The sequence below is a fragment of the Drosophila ficusphila genome, unplaced genomic scaffold, assembly GCF_018152265.1.
Source record: "Drosophila ficusphila isolate 14025-0441.05 unplaced genomic scaffold, ASM1815226v1 contig_47, whole genome shotgun sequence".
NCBI classification, from domain to species: Eukaryota; Metazoa; Arthropoda; class Insecta; order Diptera; family Drosophilidae; genus Drosophila; species Drosophila ficusphila.
The window spans coordinates 208,960-228,508 of NW_025064388.1; the positions used below are offsets into that span (position 1 = coordinate 208,960).

The following is a 19,549-nucleotide window of genomic DNA, read 5'->3' on the forward strand; positions in this document are numbered from 1 at the left end:
TTAAAAGAGAAACGGCTGGATTGTGCTGCGCAAGTGGAGAAGTCAAACTGGAAAAGTGTTAAATAACCATCTTTCTATACTTCCATATATTTGAAAAATGTTGCAACATTGACTTTTATGTTGTTAAATTGTGTTGACCAGCGAAGCGGACACAGGACCTCTAGTTTAATACATAAAGGGTACAGTGGGTACCCGATATGTGAGCATATTACATCTCCCTCCTTTTGAAAAATAACGTAATTTATGGAGTTATTTTGATAATTAATATGTTATATGTGTAATATGTATTATATATGTATGTTTATAAAAATTAGGAATTAATATTTTTATATGTGTTTTTTTTTTTTTTTTTTTTTTGTGTTTTGGTTAATATAGTAAATGTTGGAAAAGTTAGTGAAATCAAAATTTATGCGAAGATGTCTTATTATTATATATTTTGTTTTCGTTTTTGTATTCCTATATTCCTTATAATAGGGGAGAAATATATATTTTTTTTGTAGTTAATTTTTTTTTTTTTTTTTTTTAGTGAATATGTAATATTATTTTTATCTTATGAATGGCCATCCTACAAAATCTACTGTCTGTTTTTTGTTTTTTGTATTTAAAATTGTTATATTTTTATTAGGTTCTATCTTTTCTACTTTATAGGGTCCTGTATATTTAAAGTCTAGCTTATGGCCCGTTTCATTTTTTAATAAAACTTGGTCTCCTATTTTTAATTCGAAATCTAAGCTATTTTTATCGTATCTATCTTTTTGTTTTTGTTTATTAATTTCTAGCATTATTCTGGCTCTTTTATATAGTGGTTCTATTCTATCTATGCTATTGAAATTTTTTGGTAAGTTTGGAGTTTTTCCAAACACTAATTCGTATGGACAATAATCATGTGCCATAGAGGGGGTTGTGTTAAAGCAATATACGAAGTATTGTAGCCATACATCCCAATCTGTTTTATCAACTGAGATATATGAGCGTATGAACTCGTAAAGTGTTCTGTGGCTTCGCTCCACTGTTCCGACAGTCTGGTGATGGTGTGCAGTAGAATTTATGTTTTTGATATTTAAGTTTTTACATAAATCTTCAATTATTGAATTTTTATATTCTGTTCCCATGTCCGTAATGAACGTCTTCATTGGACCGTACTTCAGAATGAAATCTTCAAATATAGCTTTGGCTATTGTTTTTGCACTTTTATTTGGAATTGGTATTGCTACAAGGTATTTAGTTAAATCGCAAATTAGGGTGACTGCGTATTCATTCCCTTGTTCAGACTTGGGCAATGGACCGATCGTGTCCACGATTACCCTGTCGAAAGCAGTTTGTGGTGTTTCGGTAATAGTTAATGGGGTCTTTGTATGCGTGGTTATTTTCGCTTTTTGGCATTTTAGACATTTTCGTATGTACTCTTTAATATATCGAGCCATACCTTTCCAAAAGTAATGTCTTTTGACTTTGGCAAAAGTTTTGGTAATGCCAGTATGACCTCCTTGAATTGGTTCATCATGGTATGTAGACATTATAGCTTCTTTTTCTTTTTCAGAATTTATTTTGGTCACCGGGTTGAGTAGCGCTACTCTTAATGATTTTAATGTTTTATTGCCCATTTTCTTGAAATTATCTAATGAAACATGTTCAGAGATATTTTCCCACGGTGCCACTTTGAGTTGGCTGATTTTATGTATACCGGCTTGCGTTTCAAGCCTTTGGAAAAACTGACCTAAGTACCTATATAAATCGCTAACATCATATCTTGCAGTAATTTTTTTTCCATGTTTAAAAAGACATAGCGTATTTTTTACTTGCAAGATCACTACTTTACGTACTTCGTCATTGTTTATGACTCCGTATACGTTGGGCTTTGAAGCTTTTTCTTTAGATTGCCTAGGCAAGTCTATTTCTTTTTCTCCTGCGCAGGATTTCTGTCTACTTTGGTATCTTGTAGTGACTTTATTTATATTTCTGGTTATGTCCTGTAGTTCTTTGATGGTTATTCTTGATAACGCATCGGCTACATAATTGTCTTTTCCCTTCAAATATTCAACTGTAAAGTTGTATTCTTCTAATTCTAGCCTCATGCGTGTCAGTTTGGCACTTGGGTTAGTCATTGAGAACAAGTATGTTAAAGGTCTGTGATCTGTTTTGATAGTGAAATGTTTGCCATAAATATATGGTCGAAAATGTAATATTGCCCTGTGTATTGCAGCTAGTTCCTGCTCGGTAGTACACTTATTACTTTCTCCCTTGGTAAAGGCTCTTGATGCATATGCAATTGGAAGTTGGAGTCCGTTATGGTTTTGAGTTAAAGCCGCTCCACATGCTTGCTTACTAGCATCCGTAATTATACAAAATTCTTTACTAAAATCGGGATATTGTAGCAAGGTTGGTTCCATGAGTTTTGTTTTTAAGTATTCGAACGCGTTTTGGCATTCAGCTGTCCATTCAAAAGGAACATTCTATTTACATAATTTTTAAACCAAAAGGTAATCGCGTGAAGCGATACGAGCCATTGCTCATTGAAAATGAAGTTATATCTCTTGAGCCTTTTTCTAGTTCTATTTGGTGAAATCCTGACATTAAATCAAGACATGAAAAGTATTTTGCTCGACCTAGTTGATCTAAAATATCATCAATTCTAGGGAGTGGAAATTTATCGGACAGTAATTTTTTATTGATCTGACGATAGTCAATTACTAGTCGCCACTTCTTTTCTTCGGAACCTGGAGTTGATTTTTTAGGAACAAGTAATAATGGGCTATTATATTCAGATAGAGGGTTCGACAATCCCGTCGGTGATTAAATTTCCGACTTGCTTCTGGATTTCGTTCACCTGACTATGTGGACTTCTATAATTTTTTATGTATACGGGTTCATCATCTTTTAATCTCAGTTTTTGTTTGTAGAAATTATTCGTGCTGATTGGTTCGGTTTCTAATCCCAATATGTCGTTATATTTTTTACATAAGTTTGAAAGTTGTGATTTGAATTGTGGGGGGAAATTTTTTGACAATTGAGATAATACAGACTGTTCTCTAGTTTCTTTGTTTCCTTCGACCACCTCGTAGTTCAAAAGTGATTCATATGCTAAATTATTCGCACTGACCACTTTATCTACATCTGTTGTATTCAGTAGTCTTATGAAGGCATTTTCTGTTGTAGCTATGGTACTTGCTACATAAATTCCTTGCTCAATTTCTTGAGTTGGAATTAATACACTGTTCTCTTTTGAATTTAATTTTATTTTTCTAATGACTTGTGATCTTGCTGGCAAAAGAAATGAGTTATTGCCAGAACTTTATGCTATTGAAACGTAAATTGGAAATTTCAAATTATTTGGTCTTATTATAAGCCAATCCTCAGATGGCTGAAAGTCTAGTTGACAGTTGTATTTTTTAATGAAGTCAATTCCTAATATGCCATCACAAGGGACGGCTAGGTGTAAGTCTACGATATGAAAATCGTGTGGAATTATGTATTTCGTAGTCTGTATTTCAATTGATGTTAAGCCTTTGGATTTAGTAATCTCTTGGCTTATTCCCCGTATATCTATTATGTTATTATATTGTATGTTTTGAAATATATCGGAATTTTCTTTTACTATAGAGATTTCGGCACCTGTGTCTACCAAAAAGACAAGTTCTTTTCCAGTAGCCACATGGGTGAATGAGACAAATATATTTTGGCTGAGATTAATAGTATGAACTGTTACATTTTCTACTGTTGAGTATTTAAAGGGGCTTGAGAGTTTCCCGAACTCTCATTGGCTAATCTTACATTATTTGTATTGTTGTTATTGTAGCCTCTGTTCGAGATGCCACGGCCCCTTGAGTTTCCTCTGTAGTGGCCGCGATTATTATTATTGTTGTAGTAACTATAATTGTTACTACGACCACGGAAATTACCTCTATAATTTCCGCGTCCGCGGTATCCGCCGCGCTGTGTATAGTTATTATAGAACAGGACCGAGTTTGGTTGTCCAGTTGCTTCTGTGCAACTGTTTACGAATTTTGAAACGGCGTCATTCATAGTGTTGAAATTGCCGGCTTGCATTATAAGTTTGACCTTATCAATCGTGCAGTTTTTGGTCATTGCTTTTACTGCTTGCTGTGTGGAATAACTTCTGGCCAGCTCTAGTGTTAAGCCGTCTGTTATGTACGCACTTTCTAAAGCCTTCGTCATCTGCTCAACCTCTGATGTATATTGATTGGCAGTTTTATTGCGTTGCTGTAGATTCATCAGCTTTGCTAACAATACTTCTACAGTCTCGCCCTTGACGTTACTTTTTAATTTGGCAATTACTTCATTTATTGTTGTTTCGTTTCCGATAAGATTTCTGGCTACACCCTTTAGCTTTGTCTTTATTATAGAGACAGCTAGGTTTTCGTGTTCGCCTTTTATTGAGTCTATTATATTTAATGCATCAATGAAACTAGTTAAATTTTCTGCTTTACCATCGAAAACTGGTACAAGCTTTGATGCAGTGTTAATGAAGTCAATATTTGTTTGTGCCATTTTGAAGTCGTTGTTTTCACTTATGTCTGCGCTTGAGTCTGAATCGGTGTCTGTTGTGTTATCTATGTTTGATAATAAAACAGCTGGGATAGTGAGATTATTTAAATCTTCATCCTTTATTTTTGCGTTTACTTCCTCTGATTCTATTTGGTCGACGCCAGTTGTCTCTTCCAATGTTAATTCTTCATCGGTTTCAACTGTTATGGCGGTATTAAGAGTACTGGGTACAGAGATATTTAAATTGAATTTTTCTTTTATTGATGTTAAATTTTTTCTGAGTCTCTTCAAAAATTTTGACACTTTTGACCAATGATCGTTATTTAATTTTTCTCGCTGCCCATGTATTAGTATACGCGCCTCGTTAAAGCAGTTTACTAATATTCCTGTATGTTTTTTAATAGTGCTCCCTTGAATTGGTCTATTTTGAGAAAGAGATTTGTAGGATTTATTGAATTCATTTTTTATTTTATTCAATTTCGCATACAAACCGTTCCATTCCATAGTAATCTTATCTGTGTAATTTAACCATAAGGATAGTGGTTTCACCGAGTAGAGGATGGTAATCTACGACCTCCTTTACTGAGACGTATGGCAAAGTATTTAGAACTAAACCCTTTATTTTTTTATTGATAGTAACTAAAGGGCTGAATTCCAAGTTGAACTTTTCCATATAGTAATTTTCGAATTCAAAAATGGGAATAAAGGTTTTATGACAATGAAGAACGGTTAATGCACGGATTCTAAATTCCGGATCTTTAATAATTATTTCCTCGAGATAACTATCTAATTCTATAGTATTAAATTCCATCATTTGTTTTTTTTTTTTTTTTTTTTAGAAAAATGATTTTTTATTTGTTTAAAGATTATTATTAGGTGAACAGAACGTCCGAAAAGTAAACTTTCTGAATACTCTCTTGGATATTAATATTTTGAGAATAGACAATCAATTATTCAATGACTTGATATGGAATTTAACACTCTAGCCCTTTTTTAGATCTTATCTAGATCGTTTGCTCTGCTTAAATACTTCTTTTTTAAACATTTATTGTGCAACTTGTATATTTTGTAAAAAAAATTTGCGCACATTATGACAACTATTATTATTAACAGTATATGCACCCAATATATTTCAATGTTGTTAGATTCTACTTTGTTAATAACGTTAGCAGTGGAGTCCACTGACTTAACATCTACAACTCCCATTTTGGGTGGATATACTACTAATTTGTAGGTATTACTAAAATTTTCTGTTGAGAATTTATTTATTTTATTGTTATTCATTCATTCAATTGTATATATGTAAGTATTATTTTTCTTGATATCCCGGTCTAGCTTTCTATTTGATTTAAGGGGCCATTAAAAAAAACTGATCAAAATAAAGTCAACAAAAGAAATTTTGTATTTATAACAAGAATTTAGGAATTCAAGTTTAATTAATCAAATAAATGTAATAAAATGTAAAAAAAAATATCTGCTGACATAATCGCATAAATTTCGCTTCGATATTCAGAGTGAGAAAAAATTTTTGTGTTAGTTTTCATATAACTGATTTACAATATTTTGCTCTATATAAATCAATATCAGTTATATGTTGTTAGTATATAGCCTAACAGTGGTTAGTGTTTAGAAGTTTTACAGCTAGCACTTTCGCGCAGCCCGCTGTGGTTTTATTTTACTTAAACTAAAGGCAACTCAGGCTTTGCCATTGCCTTTGTTGCGTTTCTTCGCATCAGAGCGAAGTTTTCTTGCCGCCTCGGGCCCTTTTTTCCTGTGTTGACTTCTGTTGGCGTGCCCTGTACTCAGCTATTGTGAGGGGGCGTGGTCCATCGTTGGGACACAACTCGAGGGCCTCTTCTAGAGTTGGCGCGTCCCTTTGCACAACAGGTGCAGGTGTCTCCCACGAGGGTGCAGAGGGCGGATTGCCTTCCGCACTCATACGTTCCTACGTTGGCGTAGAAGGATTTGTCATTCCTTCCACACTTTTTTGTTTCTAACAACGTTCCTGCGTTGGTGTAGTCGGCGGTTTGCCTACCACACTTTACTTTCCTACGTTGGCGTAGAAGGATTTGTCATTCCTTCCACACTTTTTCTCGTTCTGCTTCTTGTTTATTCCTCTTGGGTTTTTGTTGGTCATTTCACTGATGATTTTAATTTTTGTATGTACATATTTTTTTTTTTTATTTATATTTTTGTGTGTTGTTCGGCCCTTTGGACTCAGGCGGCGCCGGTGCTGGTCATCGCACAGGCTGATTTTTTGTTTTAATTTTTCCTTTGTATTGAATATTGTTTGTTAGCTGTTTTGGATTCGCAGCTTTTATATGTTTTTAAAAGAATTCACATCACTTTTTGTCTTTTGTCTTTTACTTTCAATGCGAAGATTGCAATTTCTATGTCAGGGGCGCCATGTAGAAATGCACATTTATTCCCAAGTAAATAAAGCCATTTATAGTTTGCGGATTTATTGATTAAACAAAATTAGGTCTTTAATTAACTAAACAAAATTAGGCCTGACCTTCCGGTCTCAGCCGTATATCTTCAATGCTCTCTTATTTTGAGTTAGCATTCGTCAAACACGGGACTGCGCAGCTACGCCGTCGGAGACGCCGGCAGCGGAGCAGTGCGCGCTCATGGCATTCTACACCTTGGGTGTTATAAATTTTTTTTTCTTCCCGCCCTGTTCTAATGGGAATGGTGCTCTTTTGCCCGACTCCAGTTGAGGCCTGTTTATGTAATTAACCCTTTTAGTTTGAATACTTTGGTCTACTTTTACCGGTTCAGGGGGCTTTACAGCGAACAGACGAGGTGGAGCTACTGGATATGGATGGCGGTATTGATTGAATGTGTTCTGTTGCATCGTATTATTTGGTTGGTAACCTGAGCTATTAAATGGTAATAATTGTAAAATCAAATCGGTTGTTGTGTTACTCTCCGTGGAGGAATCGGTAGAGGCATCTGGGTCGGATAAAATATGGTTTGTCGGTATGTTACATTGTTGGGAAGTACTGGCATCGTAAGTGGTGTCTGGATTGGCCTCTGAAATTGTCTTTGGTCTGAATTCCGAAATGAGGGATTATGTGGTCTGCTAGTGGCATATTTTGTCCTGAACGTCTGGTTTTCCAATTTGAGACACAAGTGTAAGGCTTGTGCCAAGTCTGTTGGTTCTTTTATACCAAGAAGTCGTGGTAAGTTGCCACGTAGACCCCTTATAAATGTATCTAATGCTCTATCTTTATAAGATTTGGTCATGGCTATTTCTGTCTGTTTGCTCAAAATCATGCAACTAACTCTGTTTAAAATGAAAGAAAGGTGATTATAAATGCACTGGTAAAAGTCTTCTACCGTTTGTTGTCCGTTCTGCGTCATAGTGGTCAGTTGATATTCCAAAGTACTGAGGTCTCGTTTGTCTGCGAAATGAAGTGTTAGGCATCTAGCTATCGGTTCCCAGTTTAAGGGTTCAGTATAAGAATCAAGGACCTGGTCCGCATGTCTGGTTATCTTGCCGCGGATTGTTTGTAGGATACCGAAGTACTTATGTAGGTGTACAATGTACACTGTACATACCGTTTGTGTCTGCATATGCCTCTAGAATTGTGTTCACACTCTTCTTCCACGAGCTAAACTCATCTAGTTCCCCCGAAAATTCTTTCAGGCATTTCACGATATCTTGTACCCTATCCAAGTCAGAAACGTTAGCGTGATGTTCTGGGTATATTGTACAGGCTGCAGCTTCAGAAAATTCACTAGTTTTAGTGTTAAAGTTCATTTGTTCGATTAATGCTGGCAACCGTTGAGCTATCAATTGGTCAATAAGTGACTCGTCTACATTGCCCTCGGCGTTTCTATTGTTCAAAAGCCCTGCCTGCCTGTTTGCAGCTCTCTGCTGTGGTATTTGTGCTTCTTCTACGGAGTGCAACATTGCAGGTCTTGTTAAGTTGTTTGGATTGGCCATAGTTAATAAGTGAGCAGGGAAAATTATGTGGTTGAATTGGGATAAGCTAGTGTTTTGTTAGTGCAATATGCTTAAATAATAATAATGAGATACATTTTTTTTTAAGTTTATTTCTTATCTTTTGGCAAAACGCGCATGTACATGTAAATAAAGAAATGCTGCGTGTAAGAGCTATCGAATATGAATTGCGAAAATAAATGTATTATTTCTGATGTTAAAAAGTATTAAAAATATAAAATATTAAAAAGTGAAGTTAGTTTATTTAATTATAGGTACTTTTTACTTGAACTTCCGAAATGAATTTATGAATTTAATAATAATTACATACTCTTACATTTGTTTTATTTATCTGATCAGTGAATTCTCTGCTATTTTGTTTCACTTAAATTAATTTAATTTGAATTTTCCTGATATTAGATTTTGTTTTACCCAAATTTATCTATTTTGGCTTACAGTACTAGTGTTGTCGTGGACGCCATCCCTGATGGTGCAGAATATCTCCGGTTTGGTTGTCCTACTAAGGTTCCACTTTCCATACAATTTTAAGGATGTCTTCTGCGAACGGATACTACAGAACGCTGTCCAACGATGCTTTATTCTAACTTTTTTGTGCCGGCCGGTTCAGTTCGGGAGTCGTTCACATCAAAGTTCGGATCACGCACTTAATAGACGTTTTGCTTTATCGTGATGACCGTAGTCCACATTAGAAAATGCCAACTGGAAGAAATCAAGTCCATCCGATCAAAAACAGCTGCCTGAAAGTTTTTTATTTCGTTCCTTCGTATTGGAGTTATCTGATATAGTCGGGCGATCCGGCTCGTTCCGATTTATATACTGCGTGCAATAACTACACACCTTTTGGTGAAGTTTTAGCAAGGTAGCTTTAAAACTGAGAGATTAGTTTTATGAGAAACGGACGGACGGACAGACAGACAGACAGACAGACGGACAGACGTACATACATATTTCGATTCTGATCGTGATGCTGATCAAGAATATATGTACTTTATGGGGTCTGAGGTGTCCCCTTCACTGCGTTGCAAACTTCTGACTGAAATTATAATACCCTTTGCTCTGCAAAGTATACAAATGAATTATAATGTCCTTGTTTTTAATCCCACGAGCATGATTTTTGGAACCTCAAATTTTTATCGGCATCACGAGCAGAATCGAAATACGTCTGTACGTCTGTCCGTCTGTACGTCTGTCCGTCTGTACGTCTGTCCGTCTGTACGTCTGTCCGTCTGTCCGTTTCCGCGCAAACTAGTCTTTCAGTTTTAAAGCTATCGTGCTGAAACTTTGCCAAAATGTGTGTAGTTATTGCACGCAGTATATAAGTCGGAACGGCCGGATCGGCCGACTATATCAGATAGCTCCCATACGAGAGAATGAAATAAAAAATTCTCACGCCGTTATTTTTGATCGGATCGACTTGATTTCTTCAAGATGGCGTTTTTGAACTGTTATTGAATTTCGGATTAAATTTGATCGAAATCGGATAACTCTATCATATCGACGTATTTCCGCGACTGTATCGTATGTAGAAAAATCAAATTTTACAGGAGAAGCTTTTTCTTTATTTTTGTATTTCGGTATTTTTGTGCGATTGCAGTATTTCCATGCAAATTTTTATGGACATACGATAATTTCGCGCGCACATTGTAACATACGATAAAATTGAAACTTAATTTTTATCGGAACTATAGGGATTTCAGTTATAATATTTCACAGGGTAGTGGGACAAATCATTAAAACATTAAAATCTCAATTTCGGAAAAAAGCGACATACGATACAGTCGCGGAAATGCGTCGATATAGCTGGCATAAGAGAGATCGAAAAATATATATAGAATTAATGGAAATAACAACTTTTATATATATATATTTTTTTTTTTTCTTATTGGATATCGCAATTAACAGCACATATTTATATGTAGCTATTATCGTTTTATTAATTTATCTCCTAAATGGTAGGCGGTTTAAGTCGTTAAAATAAGTATTTCATTCCGTATTATAGACAATGGTATGACGAGGAGTGTCGCGTCGCAGCTGCAGCAAAAAACGCCGCCCACAGAAAAACGCTGCAGTCTGGCGCAACGCGAGCTACGTGTGAACGTTACAGGGAGAAAAGGAAGGAAGAGGGGCGACTTTTCAGACGGAAAAAACGGGAGCAAGAAAAGCGAGAGTGCGAGGAACTTGAGGGTGTTACGAGACAGGAATGATGTTCGAAAATTCGACCAACAAGTCAACCGTCTGACACAAGGTTTCAAGACCGGAGTATCTAACTGTCGGGATGAAAATGGAAATCTGGTTACGGATACGCAGTGCACGCTGAGGTTATGGAGGGAGCATTTCTCCAAGCTGCTAGCAGGCGATGACGGCACCAATCCCGCCATTGGAGGAAGCAGCCCGATACCACCAATCGACGACAATGTGGATATACCACTACCTAGCCATGACGAGGTCCGAGTTGCTATAACGCGGCTCAAAAACAACAAAGCAGCTGGTGCTGATGGACTGCCTGCAGAGTTGTTTAAGGCCGGCGGCGAAGAGCTGATAAGGTGCATGCATCAGCTCTTGTGCAAAATATGGCTAGAAGAAAGCATGCCCAACGATTGGAATCTCAGCGTCCTTTGTCCTGTACTGAAGAAAGGTGACCCGACGATATGCGCCAACTACCGGGGAATCAGCCTGATTACCATCTCATACAAGGTCCTATCGAGCGTAATATGTGAACGACTGAAGCCGTATACCAGCACACTGATTGGACCTTATCAGTGCGGCTTCAGACCTGGTAAGTCCACCATAGACCAAATCTTCACATTACGCCAAATCCTGGAAAAAACCCACGAGAATAATATCGACACACACCATCTCTTTGTCGATTATAAAGCTGCATTCGATAGCCCGACGAGGGAACGCCTATATGCCACCATGTCTGAGTTCGGTATTCCTGCAAAGCTAATACGGCTTTGCAGAATGACATTGAGCAGTACCATCAGCTCCGTCAAGGTAGGAACGAACCTCTCCGAACCTTTTAATACCGTTCGAGGTTTCAGACAAGGCGACCCCCTGTCGTGCGATCTCTTCAACTTCGTGATGGAAGGGGTACTGCGGAAAGCCGGTGTACATCGATCTGGCACTATTTTTTATAAAAGTGTCTAGCTCCTTGCGTATGCCGATGATATTGACATCATTGGCCGCTGCAAGCGTGATGTCACTGCTGCATTTTCGGCTATCGAAAAAGAGTCGGCAAAAGTGGGTTTGGCGGTAAACGAGGGCAAGACGAAGTATATGCTGTCTACAAGCAGGGAGGCGCGGCGCCTAGACTCCCATGTGGTAGCGGACGGCTATACCCTATAACATCATCATCGCCGTCTGCAGCGGCATTCCGCTGTCCACAGTCTTCTGCTGGATGCCAGTCAGTTCCGTACAGTAGCAACTCAAGCGCGGCGACTCAACGGGCAGGATATACTTGTGAAACTCGGCCTCGATCTTGCCTGTCTTTAGGTTGACCAGCACGGCTGGAAATTCAATGATCTCCGCTTCTCGCCATTGCGGTGGCGCCTGTTTCTCCCAGCAGGTTGCCTCAAAGTCCACAGCGATCACATACGAATAGGACTGCATGGCCAGTTGTTTGGACTTTCTTGACTTCTTGGTTTTAACTGGCACTGTGTTGGCTGCTGTAATTTCGTCCTCGTTGAGCGACTCCTCGGGATCGTTGGATGGATCTGGTCGGGCTCCCTCCACATAAATAGTATCGATCAGACCCAGTTGTCTAGCCAGTCTTATCAAGGCCATCTTTATTGTTCGATGCTGTAGCTATATAATTGACTTTCCTTTTGGCAGAGCCCTTGTGAATTTATGCTATTCGAAATTCGTTTATTTTTAGTTTGTTTTTGTTTTGTTGCTTTTTTGGCAGTGCAGCAAGTAACGGTAACTAGGCGTTGCATTGGCGGCCTGGCAGCTTTTTGTATATAGTATTATTTACATCGTACCGCGCTACAGTTCAGTTTTAACTCATCCCGTTCGCAAATGCACCGGCCTTAAGTCTAGAGGAGAAACATCGATGGAATCGAGAATATTGAGAAAAAAATTTCATAAAAATCAAACAACAATATCTTATAGCTGCCATTGGAAAGATCGAAAAATCTATATAGAAATAACGGAAATAAAATTATAACATCGTTCTTTTTCATCAGATAAGAATGATTTTTGAAATAAAAAGTTTTCTAACGACTCTTGAATTACGAATTAAATTTGATCAAAATCGGACAACTATATCATATAGCTCCCATATGATCTATAGTCGAAAATATGGAAAATGAATTGAAAAATCGTCTTAGCTTCGATGTTGTTTAGCCTTTATGCATTTTGTTTGACATATTTGATGAATGCATGGCTATATAATTTCTTTCTTGTTTAAATACAATTAAATCGAGAAAAAAAATTTCATAAAAATCGCAGTATTATATCATATAGTTGCCATAGGAAAGATCGAAAAATCTATATATAAAAAAGGGAAATAAAATGATAACATCGTTGTTTCTCATCAGACAATCACGATATTTGGAATATAGAGATTTCTTATAAATCTTGAGCTTCAAATTTAATTTCATTAAAATCGGACAACTATATCATATAGCTCTCATATGAACAACATGAAAAATTAGTAGAAAAATCTTCATAGCTTCAATGTTGTTCAGCCTTTATGTATTTTGTTCGGAAGCTAGCTTTCTTTCTTGTTTATTTTAAGCTATGCTTCGTAATTTGGTCTTGCGCCGAAAACTTTGCAAGTGGAACAATTAACAATCTCATTTATGTAATGCATTATGTTTCTTCTTTCACATTTTTAGGATTGGCAATGGCATATGCTGTTTTTTCGTCGCCAATGTAGTAACCCGTAAGTCCCCCTCAACAAGGACAAGTGGTTTCCAATTTTAAATACCAACTTTATTTCCAATTTTTAGATATTAACTGCGTCGCCTCCGCTCTTCACACTCAGTCAATTACAACTAAAACTCATTCTTCTCCTTCACTCCGGTTGTGCTCTCCTTGATAGTATCGCTGCTCTCCTGCATGACATCGCCGCCCATTGCCGGCTCCCACAATATCCATACCTCGATCAGGTATTTTGAAGGTGTTCTTACTGGTGGGTAATTTTGCCAGTTTGACAGCATTTAATTGTCGGTGGTCCTCGCTGTCTCCTTTTTGCAGTCTTCAAAACATTAAAAATTAAACGAAACAAAGTTTTTCTTTTAATATGCTTATTCATGATTACGAATTTAATGCTGCTGGTTATTACTGTGGGATTTTTATACCCTTGCAGAGCAAAAGGGTATTATAATTTCAGTCAGAAGTTTGCAACACAGTGAAGGAGACACCTCAGACCCCATGAAGTATATATTGATCAGCATCACAATCTGAATCGAAACAAGTCTGTACGTCTGTTTGTCTGTCTTGTTCTCTTTAAGGCCATGTTCCTCTAAAAAATTTTGAATAAGTGGAAATCTTTGAAGTGAAAACTTCTTTAGCGGCGCTGAGCAGGGTAAAAACATTCAAACTCGCGTCAGGGTCCCGTTATGCTGATTGAAAAAGCGTAAGATCGTGGAAAAGGGAGAGGAACTAGTATCTCCCACTCTTTCTACCGTGCCTGAGTCATGGTACAATTATACAAGGTAGTCTCGTCGGCTGCAAAATCGCTCGGGTTTTTTCCCCCTATGGTTCAGTGCGCTCGGGATTTCGAAGTGAGAGGTTGTCCGCGGACGATTTTTTCTCAAAACGTTAACCCTTGTGTGCTTGTGAAAAATACTTGTTGCAATTATTGCAGCAAGCACATACAAGGCGTAACATGTAATATTGCAGAAAAATATTTTGAAATGTGAACAATATGGGAGCGAGTCCTGAAGGGCAGCTTTGTGTAAAAACCAAAAATTTCGGAAAAATTAATACTCATGGTCATATCACAGTCCTTTTTAAACCCCGTGCACAGTATAAGGGAAAACGACATCATCTTCTTCTGTTTCTTTCGCACTTACGGAAAAACACCCTCTCACTCGCACTCATTGTAGTGCCCAATAGGGGGAAAAAAGCCGACGAGACTACCTTGTACTTACACTTAAAAAGGTTCGAATCAAAACTGTTTGTTTCTTACTTCAGTTATCATAAATCAATTGTATCAGTTGTAAAAATGGTGTAAAGATGGTGTAAAAGTCGTCGAAATTATGGATGGAAGTTGATTTTTCTGAGAGATAAAATTTAATGTACCTAATATATATATAATATATAACGATATAATATTATAAATAACAACATATAAATTGCCATATTTGTGTTCGATAGCGCAATAAATAAACATTGTATTCTACCTCTCTCATAAATGATAGTACTTTTGTACTTATAATTAAACACAACGTTAATATTGAAGCTTTTACTTCTGCCGGCACTCCCGGAGTGCTACCGGTGTTTTTTTTTTTTCATAAATTTCTACTGTATAGTCCCGAAGGTCAGCAAGACCGAGAGTAGAGTGAGGAGCTCTGCTGGTAATCCGGCCGCTCGAACGCCTTCAAAACTTCAAACTGATTTTTCTCCGAACCACGTTTTTTCGCATGAGTGACACACTTATTTCAAAACTATTGCACTTATCAATTTGAACCAAACGGCATTTTACTCATTAGATGTCTGGCTATGGCCTGAACCAGAACCAGAAATATTCATTATTATTTAAAAAAGTTATAAACTATTAAAAATAAAAAAAAACAAAAAAGGAAGCTAGCTTCGGCAAGCCGAAGCTTATATACCCTTGCAGTCATCAAATATGTCGAACAAAATGCATAAAGGCTAAACAACATCGAAGCTAAGACGATTTTTCTATTCATTTTCCATATTTTCGACTATAGATCATATGGGAGCTATATGATATAGTTGTCCGATTTTGATCAAATTTAATTCGTAATTCAAGAGTCGTAAGAAAACTCTATATTCCAAAAATCATACTTGCCTGATGAAAAACAACGATGTTATCATTTTATTTATAAACAAATCTATACAGTTTTTTCGATCTTTCCTATGGCAGCTATAAGATATAGTTGTCCGATTTTTATGAAACTTTTTTCTCAATATAAGGGTTGTTAAGAAACTTGATGTTCAAAAAATCAAGCTCGTGGGATAGAAAACAACGATGCTATCAATTTATTTCCATTAATTCTATATATATTTTTCGATCTCTCCTATGGCAGCTATATGATAGAGTTATCCGATTTTGTTCAAATTTAATCCGAAATTCAATAGCAGTTAGAAAACGCCATCTGGAAGAAATCAAGTCGATCTGATCAAAAACAACGGAGTAAGAATTTTTTATTTCATTCTCTTGTATGGGAGCTATCCGATATAGTCGGCCGATCCGGCTCGTTCCGACCTATATACTGCGTGCAACAACTACACAACTTTTGGGAAAGTTTCAGCGAGATAGCTTTAAAACTGAGAGACTAGTTTACATAGAAACCGACAGGAGGACAGACGGACAGACAGACAGACGGACAGACGGACAGACGGACAGACGTACAGACGGATTTGGATTCTGATCGTGATGCTGATCAAGAATATATATACTTTATGGGGTCTGAGGTGTCTCCTTCACTGCGTTGCAAACTTCTGACTGAAATTATAATACCCTTTTGCTCTGCAAGGGTATAAAAAGGTTTAAAAAAAATCAAAAAACCCCCATTTTTATACCCTTGCAGAGCAAAAGGGTATTATAATTTCAGTCAGAAGTTTGCAACGCAGTGAAGGAGATACCTCAGACCCCATAAAGTATATATATTCTTGATCAGCATCACGAGCAGAATCGAAATATGTATGTACGTCTGTCCGTCTGTCCGTCTGTCCGTCTGTCTGTCTGTCTGTCTGTCCGTCTGTCCTCCTGTCGGTTTCTATGTAAACTAGTCTCTCAGTTTTAAAGCTATCTCGCTGAAACTTTCCCAAAAGTTGTGTAGTTGTTGCACGCAGTATATAAGTCGGAATGGGCCGGATCGGCCGACTATATCGGATAGCTCCAATACAAGAGAATGAAATAAAAAATTCTCACTCTATTGTTTTTCATCAGATCGACTTGAATTCTTCAAGATGGCGTTTTCTAACTGTTATTGAATTTCGGATTAAATTTGATCAAAATCGGATAACTCTATCATATAGCTGCCATAGGAGGGATCGAAAAATATATATAGAATTAATGGAAATAAATTGATAACATCGTTGTTTTTCATCAGACAAGTATGATTTTTGGAATATAGAGTGTTCTTACGACTCTTGAATTACGAGTTAAATTTGATCAAAATCGGACAACTATATCGTATAGCTCCCATATGATCTATAGTCAAAAATATGGAAAATGAATAGAAAAATCGTCTTAGCTTCGATGTTGTCTAGCCTTTATGCGTTTTGTTCGACATATTTGATGACTGCAAGGGTATATAAGCTTCGGCTTGCCGAAGCTAGCTTCCTTTCTTGTTTTTATTTTTTATTGAAAATTTTTCTTTCTGGTTCAGGACATAGCTACTGTACGATTTTCGTCAAGGAAAAAATAGTTCCCAGCTGGATCGGTATTTATGGCTTAACTTAGATAAGGATTCTTTATTGATATCGGCCTATCTAAACAGGACGATATAGGCCTGTGTCCATATGTTCTGACCTATCATAAAAAGGAAAACCCACAATTAGTCACGTCTTCACACCATCTGCATTCCTATCTGTAGTAATATTGTCTCTAAGATATCTGTGTCCAACTGGTATTGTTTTGACAGGCTAACCAATATAACAAATAATAGTAATATTGACTAGACCTAAGTAAATATCCTTTAACCCAAAAACATGTTTATAAAGCCTAGGTGGAACTCAATACGAAAATAACTCTTGACGTATTCACTTCTTCGCAGCCCAATTTGTATTGTACTTATTGCGGCGACTATTGCCACTGGTATTGTACTTGCGGCACGCAACAAAAACAAACTCTATATTTCAGCATTCAGAATTCATTTGAATTCATACATTTTGTGACCCCCGACTTCGAACCGTAACCATTGTTCAGATTGGGACTCCAATTTAAACCCGCATCATCGATCATAGTTTTTGATCATCCAAAAATTAATCACGGTAGTGATTAACAAGTCAACTAGGCGACCAAGCATTTTTCATCTACTGCTATCAACTTGGCGATAGACAGTTTTAAAACAGCAGATTCTAAAAGCCATCAGACGACTAGAATATTCAGCGATTTGTGTACGATCAACATGGCGATCAAAACACACACACAAAAAAAAAAAATAGGATCTTGACTACTGACCATTCTTACAATTATTTTATAAACCACGGTGTGAGACGAGGCACATCATTAACAAAATACCTCTAAAAGGTTTATAATTAAAAGTAAAATGGCATCTTCAAGCATTCGCTCCTTATTGGATGGACAACATGCTTTGAGTTAGCGCATCCAAAGTATTATAAGGAATTTCAGAAAAGATTCCAAGAGCAGAAAAGCTAAGCCTGCATATTATACAGAACGCTTGGCTAATCTGGAGGTTTTGCCTCCTGAGATGATACAATCCAGCGTATCCTAAAAGGAGAAAAAATTGATCATGGGTATTTCAGAAATAATTATTTTATTGAAATTAAAAACCTGGTGAGTGAATATTCAAATATATTCACAACAAATTTATCACCTGAAACTGCCTCCCTTACCATCGGTATCATTTCCGCTTTTTTCCCGTCAGATTTGGATTTTTTTGAAGTGTGATTGCGGGAAAAATATAAAAACAGCGGGCAGCGGGAATTCTGGCTTTTTTGAAAATTAAAAAGTAATGAGTATTTTGGTACTCCCAACATCGATAAAACGACATATTCCTTGTAGAGGATGATACAATAATGTTCTGGGTTGAAGTTCAGAAATGCCGGGATTCTCACGGAAACTGCCGTTTTAATGAATTGGCTTCAGTTGCTCTGCAAATGCAGTCTCTGTCTTGGTCAAACGCCGACGTTGAGCGGGTATTTAGTCAAGTAAATTCAAATAAAACAAAAATTCGAAATAGCATGAGCGTTGAAACGTTAAACGCTATACTAAGTATAAGTTCCATATTTAAATTTATTAAGATTTTGAAATTGGAAATTAATTTACTTAAAATTTTAGAAAGGGGCTGCGTCCACACAATAAGTGCTGTTTTAACTACAATCTACCACCCAGCTGCCTAACTACAATTGAACAAAAGAAATTTTATCCAAGCGATGATATCGTTAATACTGACGATATCTCAAATATACTATAATTCTTAATTTTTGTACATTAATGTGCTGAACTGAGGGTTTATTAATGAAAAACATGCAGCTTTATAACGGGTGTGTTTTTTAGAGGTATAGAACTTTAAGTTGCAATAAAACAACGATGGATTATTCGATTGACATGAATTTTTTTTATTTGAAAGATAATCTTGTGGCATTACATTTGATATATGATTTCTGGTATATGACCGCTATGGCTGGCTTGGATGTTGTCCCATTTAGACGTCCAATTTTCGATGACTTTTCCCAAAATTTGCAGCCGTATATCGGCAATAACACGGCAAATGTTGTCTTCCAAATGGTCAAGCGTTTGTGGCTTATCCGCATAGACCAATGACTTTACATAGCCCCACAGAAAGTAGTCTAGCGGTGTTAAATCACAAGATCTTGGAGGCCAATTCACAGGTCCAAAACGTGAAATTAGGCGGTCACCAAACGTGTCTTTCAATAAATCGATTGTGTTCGAGCTGTATGACATGTTGCGCCGTCTTGGAACCAGAGCTCCTGGACATCATGGCTGTTCAATTCAGGAATGAAAAAGTTAGTAATCATAGCTCTATACCGATCACCATTGACTGTAACGTTCTGGCCATCATCGTTTTTGAAGAAGTACGGACCAATGGTTCCACCAGCCCATAAAGCGCACCAAACAGTCAGTTTTTCTGGATGTAACGGTGTTTCGACATACACTTGAGGATTAGCTTCACTCCAAATGCGGCAGTTTTGTTTGTTGACGTAGCCATTCAACCAAAAGTGCGCTTC

General features: G+C 37.0%; 1 protein-coding gene across 1 annotated transcript; it reads right to left on the reverse strand.

Annotated features, from left to right (window-relative positions):
* Window positions 1-11,815: 11,815 nt before the first annotated feature.
* LOC108100632 (ERI1 exoribonuclease 2-like) lies at window positions 11,816-12,357 on the reverse strand. Its single transcript, XM_017204637.2, has one exon. The coding sequence runs from the start codon at window positions 12,257-12,259 to the stop codon at window positions 11,816-11,818; it is 444 nt and encodes a 147-aa protein (XP_017060126.1). The 5' UTR covers window positions 12,260-12,357.
* Window positions 12,358-19,549: the final 7,192 nt, after the last annotated feature.